This window comes from Syngnathoides biaculeatus, chromosome 15 (genome assembly GCF_019802595.1).
Source record: "Syngnathoides biaculeatus isolate LvHL_M chromosome 15, ASM1980259v1, whole genome shotgun sequence".
NCBI classification, from domain to species: Eukaryota; Metazoa; Chordata; class Actinopteri; order Syngnathiformes; family Syngnathidae; genus Syngnathoides; species Syngnathoides biaculeatus.
The window spans coordinates 599156-620775 of NC_084654.1; the positions used below are offsets into that span (position 1 = coordinate 599156).

The 21620-nt window shown below is 42.0% G+C and overlaps 1 protein-coding gene across 7 annotated transcripts in view; it reads left to right on the top strand.

Moving 5' to 3' along the window:
- The window catches only part of LOC133513069 (transcription regulator protein BACH2-like), a 170939-nt gene that overhangs the window by 20834 nt on the left and 128485 nt on the right, over positions 1-21620 (top strand). For all 7 annotated transcript variants that reach the window (XR_009798385.1, XM_061843400.1, XM_061843396.1 and 4 more), the window contains exon 2: positions 18567-18843. Coding sequence is in view for 6 of the 7 variants with exons in the window: in XM_061843400.1 (XP_061699384.1) it covers positions 18583-18843 (261 nt within the window). In the remaining variant the exon portion in view is untranslated. The remainder of the gene's footprint in view (positions 1-18566; positions 18844-21620) is intronic.

The following is a 21620-nucleotide window of genomic DNA, read 5'->3' on the forward strand; positions in this document are numbered from 1 at the left end:
CTTCAACTTTATGTCCATCTCTGTTGGAAATCAGAAAAGCTGTTTTGAGAGGTAGGATATAATCTTCCTATAAGAAGAAAAAAGAACAAAAACTCTCAAACATGGAATTGAGGAACAAATTAAAGGCCTCACAGAATGCAACTTATTCAACAGATAAAATTCAAAATCAACTTCAAAAGTCGTAACATCAATTAGATGCTGTTTTATCTAAAAGAGGAGATTTCCTACAACAATTAAAGGTCCACTGACACCAAAAGCAGGATTTTTGGTACGTTTTTAATAATTAAAAAATAGACAGTCGGAATAGACGATACGTTTTTTCACCACACATGATTTTGACGTAAATTGCTTTGTGTAACTCCCGCCATGAAAATCCTCTCGAGGGATTTGTTTTGGAGAAGAAGCAGGAAGCGACGTTATCAGCAGGAGCGCACTCAGGGGGCCTTGTGTGTTTATACCAGTTTTACCTGCGGGAACAGAGCTCTTTTATCCCTCATGTTCGCCAAAATGCTGGCCCGTTTTATTGCTGGATATTGCTCGAACACTTGGGAGGATGGATTCGCTCTTCATACTTTTCCAAAAGACCCGGCTCGTCGTGAAAAATTGAGGAGCTTCGTGGGTTCCAAATGACAGGTAGGTGTGCAGAGAGCTACTAAAAAAAGAATAGTTCGGGGGGGATATAATCCGTAAATCAGGGGCGCTAAATGTGTCGATGTGTGCGTCGGCGTGTCTCCTTTCCAGTGCATGTCTCCATCTTTCTAATTGTTCCTCTGCATGCTCCCTGCTTTCACTGCATATCACAATATCATCTGCGAACATCATGGTCCAAGGGGATTCCAGTCTGACCTCATCTGTCAGCCTATCCATTACCACTGCAAACAGGATGGGGCTCAGAGCTGATCCCTGATGCAGTCCCACCTCCACCTTAAATTCCTCTGTCACACCTAAGGCACACCTCACCATTGTTCTGCTGCCATCATCTGCCACACCAGACGTACGCAGGCATTACCACAGTTCCTCTCTTGGTACTCTGTCATAGGCTTTCTCTAGATCCACAAAGACACAATGTAGCTCCTTCTGACCTTCTCTGTACTTTTCCACGAGCATCCTCAAGGCAAATAATGCATCTGTGGTACTCTTTCTAGGCATGAAACCATACTGTTGCTCGCAGATACTTACTTCTGTCCTGAGTCTAGCCTCCAGTACTCTTTTCCCATAACTTCATTGTGTGGCTCATCAACTTTATTCCTCTCTAGTTCCCACAGCTCTGAACATCTTTTCCTCCATTCTTCAGGCATCTTTTCGCCCGCTAGTATTCTGTTGAATAAGTTGGTCAAAAACTCCACAGCCATCTCTCCAAATTGCTTCCATACCTCTACCGATATGTCATCAGGACCAACTGCCTTTCCATTTTTCATCCTTTGTAGTGCCTTTCTGACTTCCCCCCAAGTAATCATTGCCACTTCCTGGTCCTTCACACTTGCCTCTTAGACTCTCCCTTCTCTCTCATTTTCTTAATTAATTAACTTCTCAAAGTATTCTTTCCATCTATTTAGCACACTACTGGCACCAGTCAACAGATTTCCATCTCTATCCTTAATCACCCCTACCTGCTGCACATCCTTCCCACTTCTATCCCTCTGTCTGGCCAACCTGTAGAGATCCTTTTCTCCTTCTTTCGTGTCCAACCTGGTGTACATGTCTTCATATGCCTCTTGTTTAGCCTTTGCCACCTCTACCTTTGCCCTACGTCGCATCTCGATGTACTCCTTTCGCTTCCCCTCAGTCCTCTGAGTATCCCACTTCTTCTTCGCTAATCTCTTTCCTTGTATGACTCCCTGTATTTTGGGGTTCCACCACCAATTCTCTTTCTCCCCTTTCCTACCAAAAGACACACCAAGTACTCTCCTGCCTGTCTCTCTGATTACCTTGGCTGTCGTTTTCCAGTCTTCCAGGAGCTTCTGCTGTCCATCGAGAGCCTGTCTTACCTCTTTCCGAAAGGCCGCACAACATTCTCCCTTTCTCAGCTTCCACCACATGGTTCTCTACTCTACCTTTGTCTTTTTAATCTTCCTACCCACAACCAGAGTCATCCTACACACTACCATCCTATGCTGTCGAGCTACACTCTCCCCTACGACTACTTTACAGTCAGTAACCTCCTTCAGATTACATCGTCTGCACAAAATATAATCCACCGCTCTTGTAGATCACTCTATGTTCCTGCCTCTTCTGGAGTCCACCTCCATCTGTCCCTCAAAGTTCCTTTCCTGGATGCCGTACTTACCCATCACTTCTTCATCGCCCCTGTTTCCTTTACCAATATGTCCATTACAATCTGCACCAATCACAACTCTCTCGCTGTCTGGGATGCTCAGAACTACTTCATCTCGTTCCTTCCAGAATTTCTCTTTCAACTCTAGGTCACATCCTACCTGTGGGGCATAGCCGCTAACCACATTATACATAACACCCTCAATTTCAAATTTTAGTCTCATCACTCGATCTGATACTCTTTTCACCTCCAAGACATTCTGAGCCAGCTCTTCCTTTAAAATAACCCCTACTCCATTTCTCTTCCCATCTACTCCGTGGTAGAACAATTTAAACCCTGCTCCTAAACTTCTCGCCTTACTACCTTTCCACCTGCTCTCTTGGATGCACAGAATATCAACCTTTCTCCTAATCATCATGTCAACCAACTCGTGAGCTTTTCCTGTTATAGTCCCAACATTCAAAGTCCCTACACTCAGTTGTAGGCTCTGTGCTTTCCTCTTTTTCTTCTGACGCTGGATCCGGTTTCCTCCTCTTCTTTGTCTTCGACCCACAGTAGCTGAATTTCCACCGACGCCCTGCAGGTTAGCATTGCCGGGGGCGGGCGTTGTTAACCCGGGCCACGACCGATCTGGTATGGGATTCTTTAGATGAACGCTCATATTTGTTTGGCAGTTTTTACGCCAGATGCCCTTCCTGACGCAACCCTCTGCATTTATCCGGGCTTGGTACCGGCCAGATTGCCCTGGTTTGTGCCCCCATAGGGCAGCATTAGGTGACTACGTTACTGACTGAGTTAATCACCATTGTTTCAACGCACTTGTAGAAAATTGAACCTAAGTTACTAATAAAGACTATAATGATATTACTTATGATCTTTCCAAGTAAAAAGTACCCACCCTGCTTTACATGTGTAGTATGAATCCACTATTTTATTTAGTTGGATTTCAATATGAAGTTTGTGAGGCGTCAAACTTTTTTTTGCATCAATCGCCAACATTTCGCTGTAACTCTGACATTGCGTCCTCCTCCGTCCAAAATTTTAATTCTGTGTACATATTCTTGCGTGAAACAGTTGAGACCTCTCTGTAGAACTCTCTTGGACAAGTCTGACGTATTTGGCAAAAAACATACCGCAATATTATCTGGAATACGCGATAGAGAACAGACTTCAAACCTGTTCTGTTCAGTCGCATTTTGGAAACTTGTGGGACATGCCAACTGTAGATAAAGGGGGGCAGAATTGAAAATTACTAGTCGGAAAGGTCCATTAGGATGGCCCCTTGCCTGGATGGAATCCCAGTTGAATTCATTCAATATTTTTTGCCTCTCTTTATTGGAGAACAGTCAATGTGATAAACGATAAAGGTCAAATTAGTAGCCACATGAAGACATCTTCAATTGTTTTTACAAAAAACAGGTAAAGATCCCACTCTTTCAGTTATTTATTATCCCTTACCACAGATTAATGGAGATGAGATTATGATGCAGAAAACTCAGGGGCGGGTCGTGGGTATCCAGTGGGCTGTGTGTGTGTGCATGTGTGTGTGTGTGTGTGTGTGGGGAGGAAGGCTACTGTGGTTGGTGCTGTGTCTGCAAGTGGCAGCGATCCTCGTCAGGGGTTATTCTGCCTGTTGGGCTTGACTTGCAGGAGGCAAGCCTCTTCATCACGCACACATCCACGCTATTCACTGTACAGTCAGTGTTTTTCACGGTGAATTGGGACCAGAACTACCCACGAAAAGTGAAAAACTCAGTGGTTCGAGCATTGGTTTGGTAAACCAGGTGTCCTGAGTTTGTTTCTCACTGGGTCCTCCAGTCCCCAAGAGTAGTTGCGTCAGGAAGGGCATCCAGCGTAAAAACCGTGCCAAACAAATATGAGCGTTCATCTAAGATATTATGCTCTGGCAACCCCTAACGGGACAAACCGAAAGAAACTTACTTTTTATTATATTATACATATTACTATTTCTATATTATTATTGTTTATAATATAGATATAAATTATAAAACACTTTCTGGCACTACCGTGTGAGTAATAACATTTTTATTGTTGTACAGAAATCCACAAACAAGGCAAATGCGTGATGTCTTCTCATGTGGCACCGAATGTCTGTGACACACTGTTGAGACGTGACTTCCAGCACCTCGCTGTTACATGAATTCTGTTTAGCTGGTGTGGTGCCCCCTCCTCGACAATTGGAACTTGTGCTTGGGAGAAGAACGCGGAATGTGTCTCTCTCACCATCACCAGCCCATTCTGGACACATCTCCATGAATCCTCTTTTTCATTTCCTAAGGGCTAACCCTAACAAACACAGCAAATGTGATAAATGAGGCAACCATGAGTTGATAAACAAAACAACCATGAGCAAACAAAGTAAAAGTGAGTCAATCTAAGTATGTTAAGCATGGCAAACTAGCATTCAAAGCAAGAGTCCAAATATGAGATAAGTGTATGTACAAAAAAATTAATTTAATCTAATACCCTGTACAAGGACATAACCCTGTCAACACAACTGCTAAACTCAACAGCTCATACCACACTTGAAATTTTTCAATCCAAACTTTGATTCCCGAAAAGCCTCGTCTTCGAAGGGTTGAATCCTTCATTGCAACTTTAGGTACATCACCACACATTTTGCTTCCTTATTAAAGGTTACTGAAACGATTTTACCACATCATTATGCAGCGCACCGTTGTTTCATTCACGACTTTATGGCACCACAAGAGCATAACTTCTGCCGTGTTTGATCATATTCAGAGGTTTAACTTTTTTGGCGATCCATCAGCTTCTTCTTCCTTAGTCAATGGGCTGTTTCTATGCAGTCCGTGAAAGTGAACACAGCTCCTTACACTTCCTCAGTCACCGGGTTGTTCTGCTCCAATCCGTTGCCACAAAGTGAACGTCGCTCCCATTTTGAGCAATCCTCTCATTTTTAAATCATGCTCTCACACATGGGTGCTTCAGTGGCAGATTTAAGTTCAAGCACAGGCTTCGGAGACATTTTGAACTAGAGTGGTCATCACACACGCACGCTAACAGTGTTGAACATGATGGAGAGGGCAGGAGGACGGAAGGAGAGAATTGCAGGGTGGAGCTTTGATGATGCAGCCAATCAGCTTCGAAAAGCAAGTTTGGCTGATGCTGGGTTGTGGGGCTGTGGGTGTCAGGCTTGATTCCGGCACGTTTGAGCTGTTTCCTGTTCCGAGTGCCCTGGACCTCGGGTCTGCCTGACCCTTTGGATTTGAAATGCACTACACACCTCAGGGGGACCTTTGGTTTGGGACGTTTCCTGTCCACAGGGTTGCTCTCGGGAGGACCCCTGGTCCTGGTTTTCATCCTCGATTGATTGGGTGAGATCTTGTGCCACTACATTGCGAAGACAGTAATTATAGGACATTTCTTTTAGATTTTTTTGCATGCAAAATGGTGTGAATTCACTTGTCCGTGTCTATAGGCACACACCCCTGGTGTATCTCCCCACTTAAATTCTTAAATTCTTGTTCTGTACCCTCAGTGTCAGTTCCACCACATTCCAGTTGTATAGACGTCCTATCTTGTCCTGTTCTTCTTTCAAATCAAATCAAATGAAATCAAAAGCCTTTAATGTCATTACATGTATCATGAAATGATGAGTGCTTCTCCACAAGGTGCAAGGTGCAATAAAATAGAATACAAATGAAAGAACATCTTAGGGAAAAAAACAGTAGATAAAACATGAAGGCACAGTTAGTACTAAAATAAATAAATAAATACACAAAGGTGCCGTTGCATAATATTCCATTACAGTACTGTTATTTCAGTGGTTTGAGTTCAAGGAGTTGATGCCTCTGGGGAAAACGCTGTCCTTGAATCTGGTTGTCTGTGTTTTGTGGGACGTGTAACGCCTGCCAGAGGACAAAAGTTCAAACAGGTGGTGACCAGGATGTGAAGAGTCCTTTACAAGATTAGTGGCTCTGCTGTGATCGCGGGAGTTGGCAATGTCCTCTAGGGAGGGCAGAGAGCAGCCAATGATCTTCTGGGCACTGTTGACCACTCTTTGCAGAACTTTAGTCTGACAGACTGGGGATTGTTTGTGAGGAAGTCCTTAATCCAGCAGCAGATGGAAGGAGATAGTCCAAGGAGGGAGAGTTTGTCAACCAAAATACCTGATGATGGTATTAAAGGCTGAACTGAAGTCTATGAAACGTAGATAACTTTATGTAGAATTAATCCAATTAATACAATATGTAGGTTTAGGCTTAGAGAACGTCAGACACTACACATCGTGAAAGCCTCCTTTGAACAATATAGTATGAATCCAAGTGTTGCGCTGAAGCAACTGGTCATTCATTTTAACAAAGTTAAGACACTTGTTTGCTGCTGTCGTTGGGCAAAAGCACACCTTTGTGTGCTCTTTTTCATTGGTTTTTGCCACTTCTTCTTTGGGCCAGAAGACAAGGCATTGAATTTGGGAACCTTTTTTTTTATTATTAGAACAATTCTGGGAGAATTAGAACATTAGTCCTGGTTCCCATCAGCTCTCGATTTATGATGCCCAAGCCTCGTTCTCAGGAGCTACTTATTTGCACCCCTGTAGAGACACTGTATAAAGCTGCACATGTGCATGTGTACATGCGTGTGCCTCCAGTAGGTTGATGTTGGATGTTATTGTGGAAATACTATGGCCATAAATTAACCAACTCCTCTCATTTCCTACAGTCCCCTTGCAGTGTTGGCATTTCTTCATCTGGTAAGAAAGTTTTTTTAGCTTGTCTCATTCAGGTCCCCACAGCATGACATCTTAGATGAACGCTCAAATTTGTTTGGCACAGTTTTTATGCCAAATGCACTTTTTGACACATTCCCTCTTGTGGAGCAGAGGCCCCAGTGAGATATCAACTGACAACCCCTGGTTTACCAAACCAATGCTCTAACCACTGAGCTATAGGGCCTCCTTTTTTAGCTGGTGTACTGTGTAACCTTTTTGCAAACCTGGCAAACCATCTGGCATTGTTAACAGTGATTGGTGCAGACATGGAGCAGATGGTGAGTTGATCATCTGTTGATTTGCAGCTTGCTTAACAACCACATTGTCCAGGCAAGTGCAGCTAAGATTAAGCTAATGCTAAAGCTGTTCTTTAGCTCAAGAAGTACTATAGTGTGAGGGACACTAATTTATAAAGAGAGTAAAACTAATCTTACACAGTTAACGTGGAATACAATCAGTTCTGGGCCTTCAGTGGTCAGTTTTGTTCCCAATATCTCTTCTACATAGAAAATAATGTAAATGGAATTAATCCCAAGGTCAATTTTTTTTTCTTTTAAACAAAATCCAGTTTATAACCTACAAATATTTAACTTGAAAGTGTTTCAACCTCTGTAGTGGACACGCCTTAGCATGACAGTGGCAGTCGTGATACTGCTGGTTTACTTCTTATTATTATATATATATTTTTTAATCCTTTTTTTTGCCTTATTTATATACTGTGTATTGGTGTTGTGTATAAATAGTATTATGCAAATTAACTTGCTTTACTTATGATGTCAAAAGAAGTAGACAGAAAATTAAAGACACATTTGTTTTTTTTCCACCCAGTAGTCTAAATATATGCTTTTGAAAAGTGTTTTTGTTTTGATGATGCTCTTATGTTGTTTCTATATGTATGTGTTATTGTCATGGTGTAAGCTATCAGAAACCTTACAGAAATCTGTGACATTGTGTATACTGAGCTATTCCACTCAAGCCACTGCTCAATGTAGTTCCTTAGGGGAGTGGTCCCCAACCACCGCTCCGCGGACCGGTACCAGGTCATGAGGCATTTGTAATTGGGCCGCAGAGAAATGACGACCAATTTATATAATTTGTGTTGTATTGCAATTAGCGTGTCAATATCTTTTTTTTCTTTTTTTTTTTAATTGACCAGGTCTTCTCTGCCGCAACAGCCACCTGTCGCAATTGGTACGTCAAGACTGCACAGAACGCTTCCACTCCCAGTGGACTGGCTAATGGCGGCAGAGTCCAAAAATCGAATCATAACATAAATTAATTCATTTCGTTTACAGAAAAGATTTGTTCTTTTGAACAAAATTTTCACGAACAAAACAACACAATATGAGGAGTCCTTAAAATTTTGTTTTTTTTGCAACAGTTACCGTAATTTCTCGAGTGTCATGCGTCCTGAAGTATCATGCGCACCCTCAAAATTGACCTTAAAAATTTGGAAAGTCCTTCCACCAATGTACAATTCGTACCACCACTTTGCCGCTACCCAGATGCTCAGAATATTAGGAATGATCTGTATTTATATTTTGTTAGGTTTGTACTTGTATTGTTTTTCAAAATACTGTCTGTACAACAATCATACCAATAATAATGTGCATGTGCGGATGTAGCGGTAATATAATCTCGGGACAGGCCACAGGACACGCTTGTCCTGGGCCTGTAATTGTCTGAACAGAATCCCTCAACCAACTAAAATAAATGCTCAATGATGGCACAACATTTTATTCATACTCTTAACATGTTTCAGTCTTAAAAATATAATCTCTTTAAGATTGCTTATTAAACACTGCATTCAAAACATGTGCATAAAACGTTTGTGCATAGTGCATTTTACCCACTACATTTCACATCCTTGGCCAAGCTTTCAAAAAAAAAAGCATCTGACTCATCTCCAATCTGAAAAAGATCCATCGTAACTACCTTTGGTGCATCGCTGTGGAACTCATCATTAATGACTTGAAATATTTTTTTAATCCCAAGAGTTTGGGTTACGTAGCGCAACCTCTCCCCGTCCATTTGGCTCCAATCTGTAGCATCTTTCACTATGGCGTCAGGTGGCTATCAAAACAATGTGAGCTCAAACTACTTAGAAACGAGCATAAGGGGGGACATTTTTTTTAAAAAGCGAGCATTTCAATTATGTGCCCTCGCGTTTTGTTTTAATGTCACCATGACGCTTGTATTACATAGGTTGAGCTCACATTGTTATGATACCCACCTGAAGGCATTGAGGTGCGCTATCGTTGTTTCAGATTGCGCCGTGACTTCTGGGTTACCGGCATCATCGGCACGAGCGATGACACATTTCTTTTAAAAGCAGCTGCTCAACTAGTTGTAGTCAACATTTTTTGTCTTAGTTTAAGTTAAAACAAACTCATGGGCAATCGGTTCTGATATTTGGTGTGGTTGCAACAAACATGCTACGCTAACGATTGTAAAATGCAAGCTCCCGGAGGAATTCTGAGAGCTCAGGTTGGGGGTAAACATTACCGTAATCAATATAAATATGTAACATAAGACATCAAATATCAAATCGAAATGTATATTTATACATTTTTTTTTACCATGTTATGTACCGTATACGACTATACAATGTGATTGTATTTTTTTATTTTGCATCCATACCTAAATATAATGAACTCTATTAACATTTTGAAAATATTCTTAGAAAAATGTGCGCATTATTTTCGAGAAATTACGGTAATACTCACACACCAAGTTCGCTCTGATACAGATACAGTTGTAGGTTTCTGCCCGACAAAGGTAATAATACTTTCACGAAGTCAAAAATCTACTGTCATTGAGGAGCTACAGAACTGCAGTCTGGTCTGGCTGCCTCCAAATAAAGCTCTTTAGGTAGCTGCTATTAAACCTCTTCTATAAAACAGAGCACTGGACAATTCCATGTTAGCAAGTCCTAATAGCAAGTGCTATGTTAGCAACACATTTCAAATCTTCGTTTCATAGCAAAGATTCTTGAGAAAGCTATTTTTAATCAACTCAGCAATTTCTTGAATTTAAATTGACTTTTTGACAAATTTCAATCAGGTTTCTGAATGTATCAAAGTACAGAATCTGCTCTTATCGTAGTGCTAAAGGATATCAGGTTGAATCATGACTCAGGAAAAGTGTCAATTTTGGTTTTGTTCGATCTCAGTGTGGCTTTTGATATGATAGACCATAATATACTGCTGAACAGGTTGGAAACATGGGTAGGAGTAAATGGTCATTTCTTCGACCCCTGCTATTCATCCTGTATGTGCTACCTCATTCCGAATGATTGGTCACATTCTTCAAAAACTTTAATTTTGACTATCATAGCGATGCAGATGACACAGTTATATTTAGCAGTGTCTCCAGATTACTACAGTTCAATTGAGGTTTCGTGGCACTGTCTAAAGCAGATAAATAACTGAATGACCCAAAATTTTCAACTGAACCACAACAAAATGGAGACAAACACCTAGACTCTCTATCTTTAAAAAACAAATATTAAGTCCGAAACCTTGGTGTTCTTTTTAATTCCGACCTGACTTTCAATAGTCATATCAAATCGATCACAAAAACTGCCTTTTACCATCTGAAGAACAGATCTAGAGTGAAGACTTGTATGTTTCAAGCAGACCAGGAAATGCTCATCTATGCTTTTATCTCAAGTAGACATGACTACTGTTATGGTCTTCTGACTGGACTTCCCAAAAAGAGTGTTAAACAGCTGCAGCTCATTCAGAATACTACAGCTCATGTTCTGACCAGACCACCGGTAGAGGTATGGAAGCAATTTGGAGAGATGGCTGTGGAGTTTTTGACCAACTTATTCAACAGAATACGAGCTGGCGAAAAGATGCCTGAAGAAACTGACTATAGAGGAATAAAGTTGATGAGCCACACAATGAAGTTATGGAAAAGAGTAGTGGAGGCTAGACTCAGGACAGAAGTAAGTATCTGCGAGCAACAGTATGGTTTCATGCCGAGAAAGAGTACCACAGATGCATTATTTGCCTTGAGGATGCCAGTGGAAAAGTAAAGAGATGGTCAGAAGGAGCTACATTGTGTCTTTGTGGATCTAGAGAAAGCCTATGACAGAGTACCAAGAGAGGAACTGTGGTACTGCATGCGTAAGTCTGGTGTGGCAGAGAAGTAAAATAGTACAGGACATGTATGATGGCAGCAGAACAATGCAATGGTGGGGTGTGGCTTAGGTGTGACAGAGGAATTTAAGGTGGAGGTGGGACTGCATCAGGGATCAGCTCTGAGCCCCTTCCTGTTTGCAGTGGTAATTGATAGGCTGACAGATGAGGTTAGACTGGAATCCCCTTGGACCATGATGTTCGCAGATGATATTGTGATATGCATTGGAAGCCGGGAGCATGCAGAGGAGCAATTAGAAAGATGGAGACATGCACTGGAAAGGAGAGGAATGAAGATTAGCCGAAGTAAAACAGAATGTATGTGCGTGAATGAGAAAATTGGAGGGGGAAGAGTGAGGCTCCAGGCAGAAGAGATAGCGAGGGTGGACGACTTCAAATATTTAGGGTCAACAATCCAGAGCAATGGTGAGTGTGGTAAGGAAGTGAAGAAACGGGTCCAAGCAGGTTGGAACAGCTGGCGAAAGGTGTCCGGTGTGTTATGTGACAGAAGAGTCTCTGCTCGGATGAAGGGCAAAGTTTACAAAACAGTGGTGAGGCCGGCCATGATGTACGGATTAGAGACGGTGGCACTGAAGAAACAACAGGAAGAAAAACTGGAGGTGGCAGAAATGAAGATGTTGAGGTTCTCGCTCGGAGTGACCAGGTTGGATAGGATTAGAAATGAGCTCATTAGAGGGACAGCCAAAGTTGGATGTTTTGCTGACAAGGTTCGAGAGAGCAGACTTCGATGGTTTGGAAATGTTCAGAGGCGAGAGAGTGAGTATATTGGTGGTAGGGTGCTGAGGATGGAGCTGCCAGGCAAAGAGCGAGAGGAAGACCAAAGAGAAGGTTTATGGATGTGGTGAGGGAAGACATGAGGGCAGTTGGGATTAGAGAGGAAGATGCAGGAGATGGCAAAGGATGACACGCTGTGGCGACCCCTAACGGGACAAGCCGAAAGGAAAAGAAGAAGAAGAAGATGTTCTGACCAGAAGAAATAAGTCTGAGCATATAGCTCCAATCCCAAAGTCCTTGCACTGGTTTCCAGTCAATTTTAGAATAGATTTCAAAGTTCTGCTACTGCTCTATAAATCACAAAATCGTATGTATCGTCCTGATACATGAAAGAAATGCTTACGGAATTCAAACCCTATAGAGCTCTGAGATCGACTAACTCAGGTTAAATAGTGGAGCATAGAGTCCAGAGCAAACATGGTGAAACAGCATTTACCTAGCTATCATGCTGCACAAAAATGTAATAAGTTGCCAACTGAGGGGACGTCAGGACCAAGTGGGAATGTTTTTAAACCCAGGTTGAAAATTCTTCTTTTTTCTCATGCTTATTAAAATATATCTACTTTTTGATCATATTACTTGCACTGCATGGGTTTTTAATGGTCTTTATAAAATATTTTGTATATATATATGTATATATTTAACTTCAATACCCACTGTTGCATCACGATGACAGCACATTCACCATATATATATGGTTTAAATAGCCTAATCCATTCCAAGCCCCCACCCCTGCCACCAAAAAAAGGCAAAGTGTACATGATGTAAAGAATAATAATTAAAAAAAAAGATCATTTTTCATTCATTTACCTTTCTCGTTGACTGTGTGGGGAGTAAAAAGCCATTGTGGTATCTTCAGAGGCGGAGGCAAGCACGCAACTTCATTCCACTAAAATTAATAAATTCTACAAACTATAAAATCAAAACAAACATTAACTTTCAATGTTTCCTGAACTGCCACTCCAAGGATTTTTGCTTTTGACGGCTTTTAGTAATCTTGCGGAAATGTACAAGGCAAACCTCATTGAAATGGGGGATCGGCCGACAAGTTAACACATTATTCAAGTTAACACAGGATCCTCTTCATGAACCAATTCGTCAATGTCCTCACTTCTCCATCGAATAATCCTCATGGTGAACCAACTCGTCGATGTTCTCCTTAGCCTTTCCCGGTGAAACAATTTTCTCAGGTTCAGGTTCAACTTCCTCCAAGCAGCAGCCACAGGATTGGCATGAAGCCACATGCATGCTTGTCTTTTTCATATTTCTCGACGATTTCTGGTTTTCTTTTGATGGACAAAACAACATTCTTCTTCTCACTGGCATTGGCCTTCAATTTTTTGTTCTTTGACAAGTGAATTATTGTTCCGAAATGAATTCTATTCTACTGGAAAAACAAACAACCGAGAAACATCAGTCAGTGGCTAAATCTGATCATAGAATATAGTTTTAAAAAACATCATTAGAATTCAAAAATTTTACGTATAATTACATATGGATATCATGGGATGCGATATTATTATATTAGGTATTATGTATATTGTGATTAGCGGCTATGCCCCACAGATAGGATGTGACCTCGAGTTAGAGTTAGAGTTGAAAGATAAATTCTGGAAGGAACAGACGAAGTAGCCCTGAGCATCCCAGACGGAGAGAGAGTTGTGATTGGTGCAGATTTCATTGGACATGTTGGCGACGGAAACAGGGGTGATGAAGAAGTGATGGGTAAATACAGCATTCAGCAAAGGAACTTTGAGGGGCAGATGGTGGTGGACTTTGCAAAAAGTATGGAATTGGCAGTGGTGAACACTTATTTCCAGATGAGACAGGAACATAGATTGACCTACAAGAGCAGAGGTAGAAGCACGCAGGTGGATTATATTTTGTGCAGATGATGTAATCTGAAGGAGGTTACCGACTGTAAGGTAGTGGTGGGGAGAGTGTGGCTCGACAGCATAGGATGGTGGTGTGTAGGATGATTCTGGTAGCGGGTAGGAAGAGTAAGAAGACAAAGGTAGAGCAGAGAATCAGGTGGTGGAAGTTGAGAAATGAAGAATGTTTTGTGGCCTTTCGGAAAGAGGTGATACAGGCTCTAGATGGAAGATCAGGAAGATCTCCCAGAAGACTGGAATACTACTGCCAGGGTATTCAGAGAGGCAGGCAGGAGAGTACTTGGGGTGTCTTCTGGTAGGAAAGGGGAGAAGGAGACTTGGTGATGGAACCCCAAAATACAGGAAGTAATTTTAGGAAAAAGATTCGCAAAGAAGAAGTGGAACACGGAGAGGACTGAGGAGAGGTGTAAGGAATACATTGAGATGCGTCGTAGGGCAAAGGTAGAGGTGGCGAAGGCTAAACAAGACGCATATGATGACATGTATATCAGGTTGGATATGAAAGAAGGACAAAAGGAGCTCTACAGGTTGGCTAGACAGAGGGATAGAAATGGGAAGGATATGCAGCAAGTGAAGGTGATTAAGGATAGTGATGGAACAATGTTGACTGGTGCCAGTTGTGTGCTAAGTAGATGGAAAGAGTACTTTGTGAAGTTAATGAATTCAGAAAATGGGAGAGAACGTAGAGTGGAAGACGCAAGTGTGAATGACCTGGAAGTGGGAATGATTAGCAAGGGGGAAGTTAGAAAGACACTGAATAGAAAGAAAAATGGAAAGACAGTTGGTCCCGATGTCATACCAGTGGAGGTATGGAAGCATTTTGCTGAGGGGGCTGTGGAGTTTTTGACCAACTTATTCAATAGAATACTAGCAGGAGAGAAGATGCCAGAAGAATGGAGGAAAAGTGTGTTCGTCCCCATTTTTAAGAACAAGGGCGATGTTCAGAACTATGGAAACTACAGAGGAATAAAGATGATGAGCCACACAATGAAGTTATGGGAAAAGAGTACTGGAGGCTAGACTCAGGACGGAAGTAAGTATCTGCGAGCAACAGTATGGTTTCATGCCGAGAAAGAATACCACAGATGCATTATTTGGCTTCAGGATGCTTGTGGAAAAGTACAGAGAAGGTCAGAAGGCAAGATAGGCTTAGATGGAAAAAGATGACGCACTGTGGCGACCCCTCACGGGACAAGCCGAAAGAAAAAGAAGACGACGGATGGTGGTGTGATAGATAGCCGGTCACTTTTCATCAACATGCTAAATCAACACTCTTGATTCCTTTGCCTGGGAAGCGTTGCCTTCTGCCAATAATACTAATTTCCCAAGCGTGAAAATGAACTTTTGCCTTCTGTATTCTGGATTCTGTATGTATTCTTTGTTGTTAATGTTGTTGCTTTGTTAGGATTTTTCTATTCCATTTATTTACATTTCACTCCCCACACATTTTAGATTTGTTTGCATAGTCACCCCGTCACCTTATCACGATGGAGCAGTTAGTGTCCCCCGATGATCCTCGGAGCACACTCGACCCGAATGGCCCCTCTCACAGGTGGTGAGCCCATGGGACGGGGGACCCATGTTACACTTTCGGGCTGTGCCTGGCTGAGGGCCATGGGTGCACGCCTTCAAGCCCCACCTTCAGGCCTGGCTCCAGAGGGGGGCCCAGTAACTGTGTCCAGGCAAGGGAAAGCGAGATGCATTTTTTGCAATCGTCATAGGGGTTTTGGAATCGTACTTTGTCTGGTCCCTCCCCTGAGACCTTTTTGCAATGGGTGACCCTACCAGGAGCATTAACCCCAGGAGCATTCAAAATTCCTGATAAAAATATCCTCAAAAAACCTTAAATGATATCGGATGAAACTCAAATTTTCTAGTTACAGTACAAATGACATGGCCTATTGGATACATTGTTAATTCAATCCCCGGACTTCCCCTTTAAACAACAAACATGAGGGGGGAAAAAAGGCAACATCTTTTTTTATTTTTACAGTAACAGTAACACAAAAACTAACTTGTAACTCAAGTTAACGAAATCTTTGAAACAAAACAAAAATGTGGAAATGCTAATGGAACAGAGTATTATTAAAGTTCACAAGAAAAAAGCAACGCAAAACTATCAACCGCCTTTTCACAAAGAACAAATCTAGTGTCACTTTTTTCTGCCGTCCTTAAAGCACTTTTCTGAAGTGGCTCATCACAACATCATTAAAATTTTGCAGTGCTCTGCTCCATTCGGCTTTATTGGGGTGATGAAGTTCTATGAAATTATGGATTTCATTCCATATGACACAGATAACTTTGCTATCAGCACTTGGGTGGGTTAGCTGGTTGAGCTGCACGTGTTATGTTTTTTCCGGGTTTTTTCGGTGGCGTGGGAATTCACAACAATGCACGTCGTGGATCGCCTGGTCTAAACGCGCGCATTATGTTATTTCCGGGTTTTGTCAAGGGGCGTTCAAGTACCGCTTTTCGTTTGAAAACAGAAGCAAAAAAATTTCCAAATTTTCTTTCAAAAAATAATTTGCTCGAGAACAGGGACGTTCGAGAACCGAGTGGTCACTGTATCAGCTAACATCTTCATTTCAGATGTCAAGAAGTGTTTGCGGCTCCCAGTGTTGTCTTTTCTTTGGAAATCGGGTTGAAGTGGCTCTTTGAATGTTAAAAGTTGCTGACCCCTGATCTAGGATCGAAGTTGTGTGGGTCTTTATGCCCCGAGTAGTGCCACAGGTCCGAGGTGAGGTACCAGACAAAGTACTGCTCCATATACCCCGATTTTCCCCTTCCTTTTCGGCTTGTCCCATTAGGGGTTGCCACAGCGTGTCGTAATATTCCATGTAAGCCCATCTCCTGCATCTTCTTCTCTAATGCCAAATACCCTCATGTCTTCCCTCACAACATCCATCAACCTTCTCTTTGGTCTTTCTCTCACTCTTTTATCTGGCAGCTCCATCCTCAGCACCCTTCTACCAATATACTCAATCGGACATGTCCTAATCAGTCTCCTCTTTTGAACCTTGTCTCCAAAACATCCAACTTTGGCTTTCCCTCTAATGAGGTCATTTCTAATCCTATCCAAAAGACTTCCACATGCAGTACCACAGTTCCTCTCTTGGTACTCTGTCAAAGCTTTTCTCTAGGTTCACAAAGACACAATGTAGCTCCTTCTGACCTTCTCTGTACATTTCAATTACTATACCATCCTCAAGGTAAATAATGCATCTGTGGAACTCTTTCGAGGCATGAAACCATACTGTTGCTTGCAGATACTGTCTTCTGACCTGTGTCTACCCTCCACTACTCTTTCCCATAACTTCATTGTGTGGCTCATCAACATTATTCTCTATAGTTGCCACAGCTCTGCAAGTCCCCTTTGTTCTTAAAAATTGGAACTAGCACACTCTTCCTCCATTCCTCTGGCGTCTTCTTTCCCGCTAGTATTCTATTGAATAACTTGGTCAAAAACTCCACAGCCACCTCACCAAATTGCTTCCATACCTCCACTGGTATGTCATCATGACCAACTCTCTTTCCATTTTTTATTCTGTTCAGTGCCTTTCTAACTTCCACCTTACTAATCGTTGCCACTTCCTGGTCAATCACACTTTCTTCTTCTACTCCTTCTTCTCTCTCATTTTCTTCATTCATTAACTTCTCAAAGTACCTTTGCGATCTACTGAGCACACTACGGGCACCAGTCAACATATTTCTATCGTTATCCTTAATCACCTTTACTTGCGGCACATCCTATTTTAAACTATTTACAGTAACTTAATTTTGTTGGTATATTTATGCGTAGGAATACGAAAGTTTCAATTTTACTCCGCAGTATTCCATGAGTTAGTCATAAAAGAGAACATGATTGATTTTGACCAGTTGATAGCACATTCTGAGCATTGCTAAAATGTCCTAATGCTGGGTGGATTATCTGAGTGGACGAGAAAAAGCATTATCCTTTACACTGGACTTGCCTGTCTTGACTTGTGACTTGACTCTGGACTTGACTGCGAAGACTTGTGACCTACTTGTGTCTTGCAAGCAATGTCTTGTTCCCACAATCTCTGCACAATCCTTTCACTTCATGTGATAAACTCGGTGGGGGACAGGGACTGGGAAAAAAAAACTGACAGTAACATAGTTCACAATATTGCTTCTCAAAATATAAATGTTCACCTCCTGAAATATTTACAATGGATAATCCATCCATCCATCCATCCATCCATTTTTTGAGCTGCTTATCCAGATGAAGGTAGCGAGAGTGCTGCAACCTATTCCAGCCGTCATCGGGCAGGAGGCAGGGTGCACTCTAAACTGGTTGCCAGCCAATGTGGATATTACAATGTAGCTTTTGATCATTTTTAAAACACTGTTTAATGGACTTATTTGTTGGTTTAACAGCTGTTCATATACTTGCTATATTTTTATGTGCAAAACTTCTGTTTGACATTACAACTGCAATGCATTGATATATCAATATTTTTACATTCTGCAAGTGACTGAGCTGTGCTTCAGCCAATGCCCCAAAAATCTGGACAACTAAAATGTTGAAAAGAGTTCTCTGCTACTTCTCAACAATTTAGTACTACATTAGTCTCATTGGTCTTATTAATTACAGTATGTTCAGATATATAATGTATTTCTAAACAAATCCCCGAATTCACTTTACAGGGTCTGTCACACGTATTCTTCTGGTTTCCTTTGTTCAGGTAGCCACTGGAAGGGATGTCGGCAGGTGATCAACAGGAGAGTGAAGCAGCAGCCCCTGTATATGTGTATGAGTCCAAGGTCCACTGTGCCAATGTGTTATTGAGCCTTGAGGAGCAGCGGAGACAGAGCATCCTGTGTGATGTCACTGTGTTGGTAGAGGGTAGGGAGGTACGAGCACACAGGGCCGTCCTCGCTGCTAGTAGCCGCTACTTCCTACAAGCCCTGCTGGGATACAATGGGCCGCCAGGAGAAACCATCATTCACCTCCCTGATAAGGTAAACTCGACACACCAACAAAAATTATTGCCAAATAATCTTGGACCGTTTTCCAAAATTCATTTGGACCAGGTTCTTCAGTTAGCCTTGTTGTGTAATTTGGTGTTGCTGTAATTAAGAGACCTGCTCCTTTTTCTGTGTGTCCTGTTTGGCTATTAGCTCAAGCAGAATGGCGATTCTGCATCACATTGCTGCCAGAACAGTTTTACTGTGTCACAGTGTAGTTTTTGAACTTGCTTTGTGATTTCTTTGTTTTTTAACTGAAGTTTATTGAGCATCAGAGTCGATCAGTTGAACAGAACAGAATTTCTTGGTGGGAGAGAAAGACAAAGACAACATGCTAACTGTAAACAGAATGAGAGAAGTAAATCATTCCATCTCGACAACAGAAAAAAATTAAATATGGATGTTGCAGGAGACGTTAGCGGTACACCCTGTCAAGGAAGGACAGGATAAGACAGGACAGGACAAGGAGAGGAGAGGAAGCATGCAAGATGAGGATTGTGAACCCAGCGATAGAAATGAAATGTGGTGAAACTGAGTGAAATGAATTAAAGAAATCTAAACAATGAGAATATAAGTGTGGCACTTCGCATATACATTAGTTATTTGTTACAATAGGTGAGTAGTCCCACACCTAGTGAAAGAATCCCAGGGGTGTGTGCCTACAGACACATGCAAGTGAATTCACAACGTTGTGCTTGAATAAAGACTAACAGAAATGTCCTATAATTACTAAGGACACCACCCATCAAGAGAATTCAGGGGTCCACCTGAGAGTAACCCTGTGGACAGGGCATACCTGTCAAGACCCATCGGAACGGGAGTAGGACCCAAATGCAGGACTCAGACGATGCAAGGTAGTTTGGGGAGAAACATTTATTATTTCGTGGTCGGGGATCGGGCAGGGAGTCAGGTGCAGCAGCGGTAGTTGGGACGTCGGGCGAAGAGAGCAGGTGAGCGGGCAGGCAGGAGTCGGTACACAGGAGAACGATCAAAGCAGACAGAAGTGTCAAAGGAGTCAGGCTAAACGGGGTTGGTCGGAGAACAGGCGAAGGTCGGTACACACGGGTTGTTGATCAGGGATACGGGAGTACTCGAACGGGACATGAAGCTCAACGAACTGGCGGGCACCAGTCGTCATCGGGGTCATATAAATACACAGCATAATCAGCCCGCAGGAGGCGCAGGTGTGCGCCTCCCAATTAGCGCAACCGCGCGGACACCCGCACAGCCCGGGCTGGAGCAGCAGGATCATGACAATACCCAACCGCAGGGGCTGCAGGGAACCATTAACCCCCCCCACCACCACCGCATGCTCTTTTCTGGTCTGGTGGGACAGTTAAGTCTGATTCAAATTGTTTTAGATGTTTTTAGGACACAAGATATCAGTTATGTCACAATTTTTTTTTCCCAATATATATAAATTCCCCTCCATTGTCTGTGGTTTTGACCCTTGCAATGTTTAAAGCCACGTGATATGATGCAAGCCTTAGTCTCTGGATGATTCATGATTTATTGTAAAAATTGTATATGCTTTTCTGTGTGATTTTTCAGAACGACTCACTTGTGACCGCATAGTTCACTCCCTTTTGGAAATTCTAGATAGATGATAGCGTAGAGCAATGTTCCCTCTAAATTTTTATGTGTCTGAGGAAACGTGCTAAGCCCCTGAGCGGCCCCTTTGACCACGGTGAGTAACATCAGACGTGTGTCATCCATTGAAGTCACATGTCTTATTAAAAGAATCAGATGACACATTTACATTCCCATCAAAACCCTTTTATGAAGAACTTTTTTTGGGTGGTTTTGCAAATTTACAATGAAAATGTCAACAAACAGATGTTCTTTTTGCTCCATAAAAAAGCCATAATTTTTCTAAAATTCAACATGATATAATTTCTTTTCTGTTTTTCTTGGTATAAAATTGAATTACTGCGTTGGGAATATCTTTTGCAGAATATGTTGACATCTGAATGATGCTCCCAGTTTCATGAGGAATTTTATTTTGCCCTCTCTATTTAACATAAAGGACTAGCTTTTTGTGCAATGTATTGTCTGTGCTTTCATCCTTGATGAGTATGCCAAGGTTGAATTTTAACATTACACACCATCTCATCCTGCTTGATTTGATTGATTGAATTAAAAAATCTAATGCATAATTTAACTACATGAGCTTTCTTTATACTCTGGTACTTTGCCATGTCATTGTGAATTTGTTGAACTGACAGCAGTGGTGCATTCCTGTTAATGGCTAGGAGAATATTGTCAATGATAATTTTAACGTTCTCTGGGTTAAATTCGTTTACCAATTTCAGCTCGCTCCTTTTCTCTCTGTCTCCGGCGCTCTCCCCCAACAAAGTACAGGAAGTCCTCGGGTTACAACGTCCTTGACCTACAAGATTTGGATTTTACGTGCCTCGTCTGCTATTGTTTCCCCAGCACCATAGTGTTTGTGGTTAGCTAATGCATATTGGTTATCTGTGTTTGTGTGCTTGGAGTATCTTTGCCATTTTCGCCCAACTCTTTGCACATTATGGCCCAAAAGATGAAAACTGCATTTTTTTACCAATGCTGGTCCAGCTGAAAGAAAAGCAATTACCATGGAAACAAAGCTTAACATCATAAAAACATCAGCGAAAGGAGTAACACCAACGAACAACGGTAAAGAGTTGGGCTTCAGTCGGTGGACCGTGGCGGTCATTATTTAAGAGAAAACCTGTATTTTAGTGCACGTGAAGGGTTTCACCCTATGAGGGATACAGTGATGATGAAGC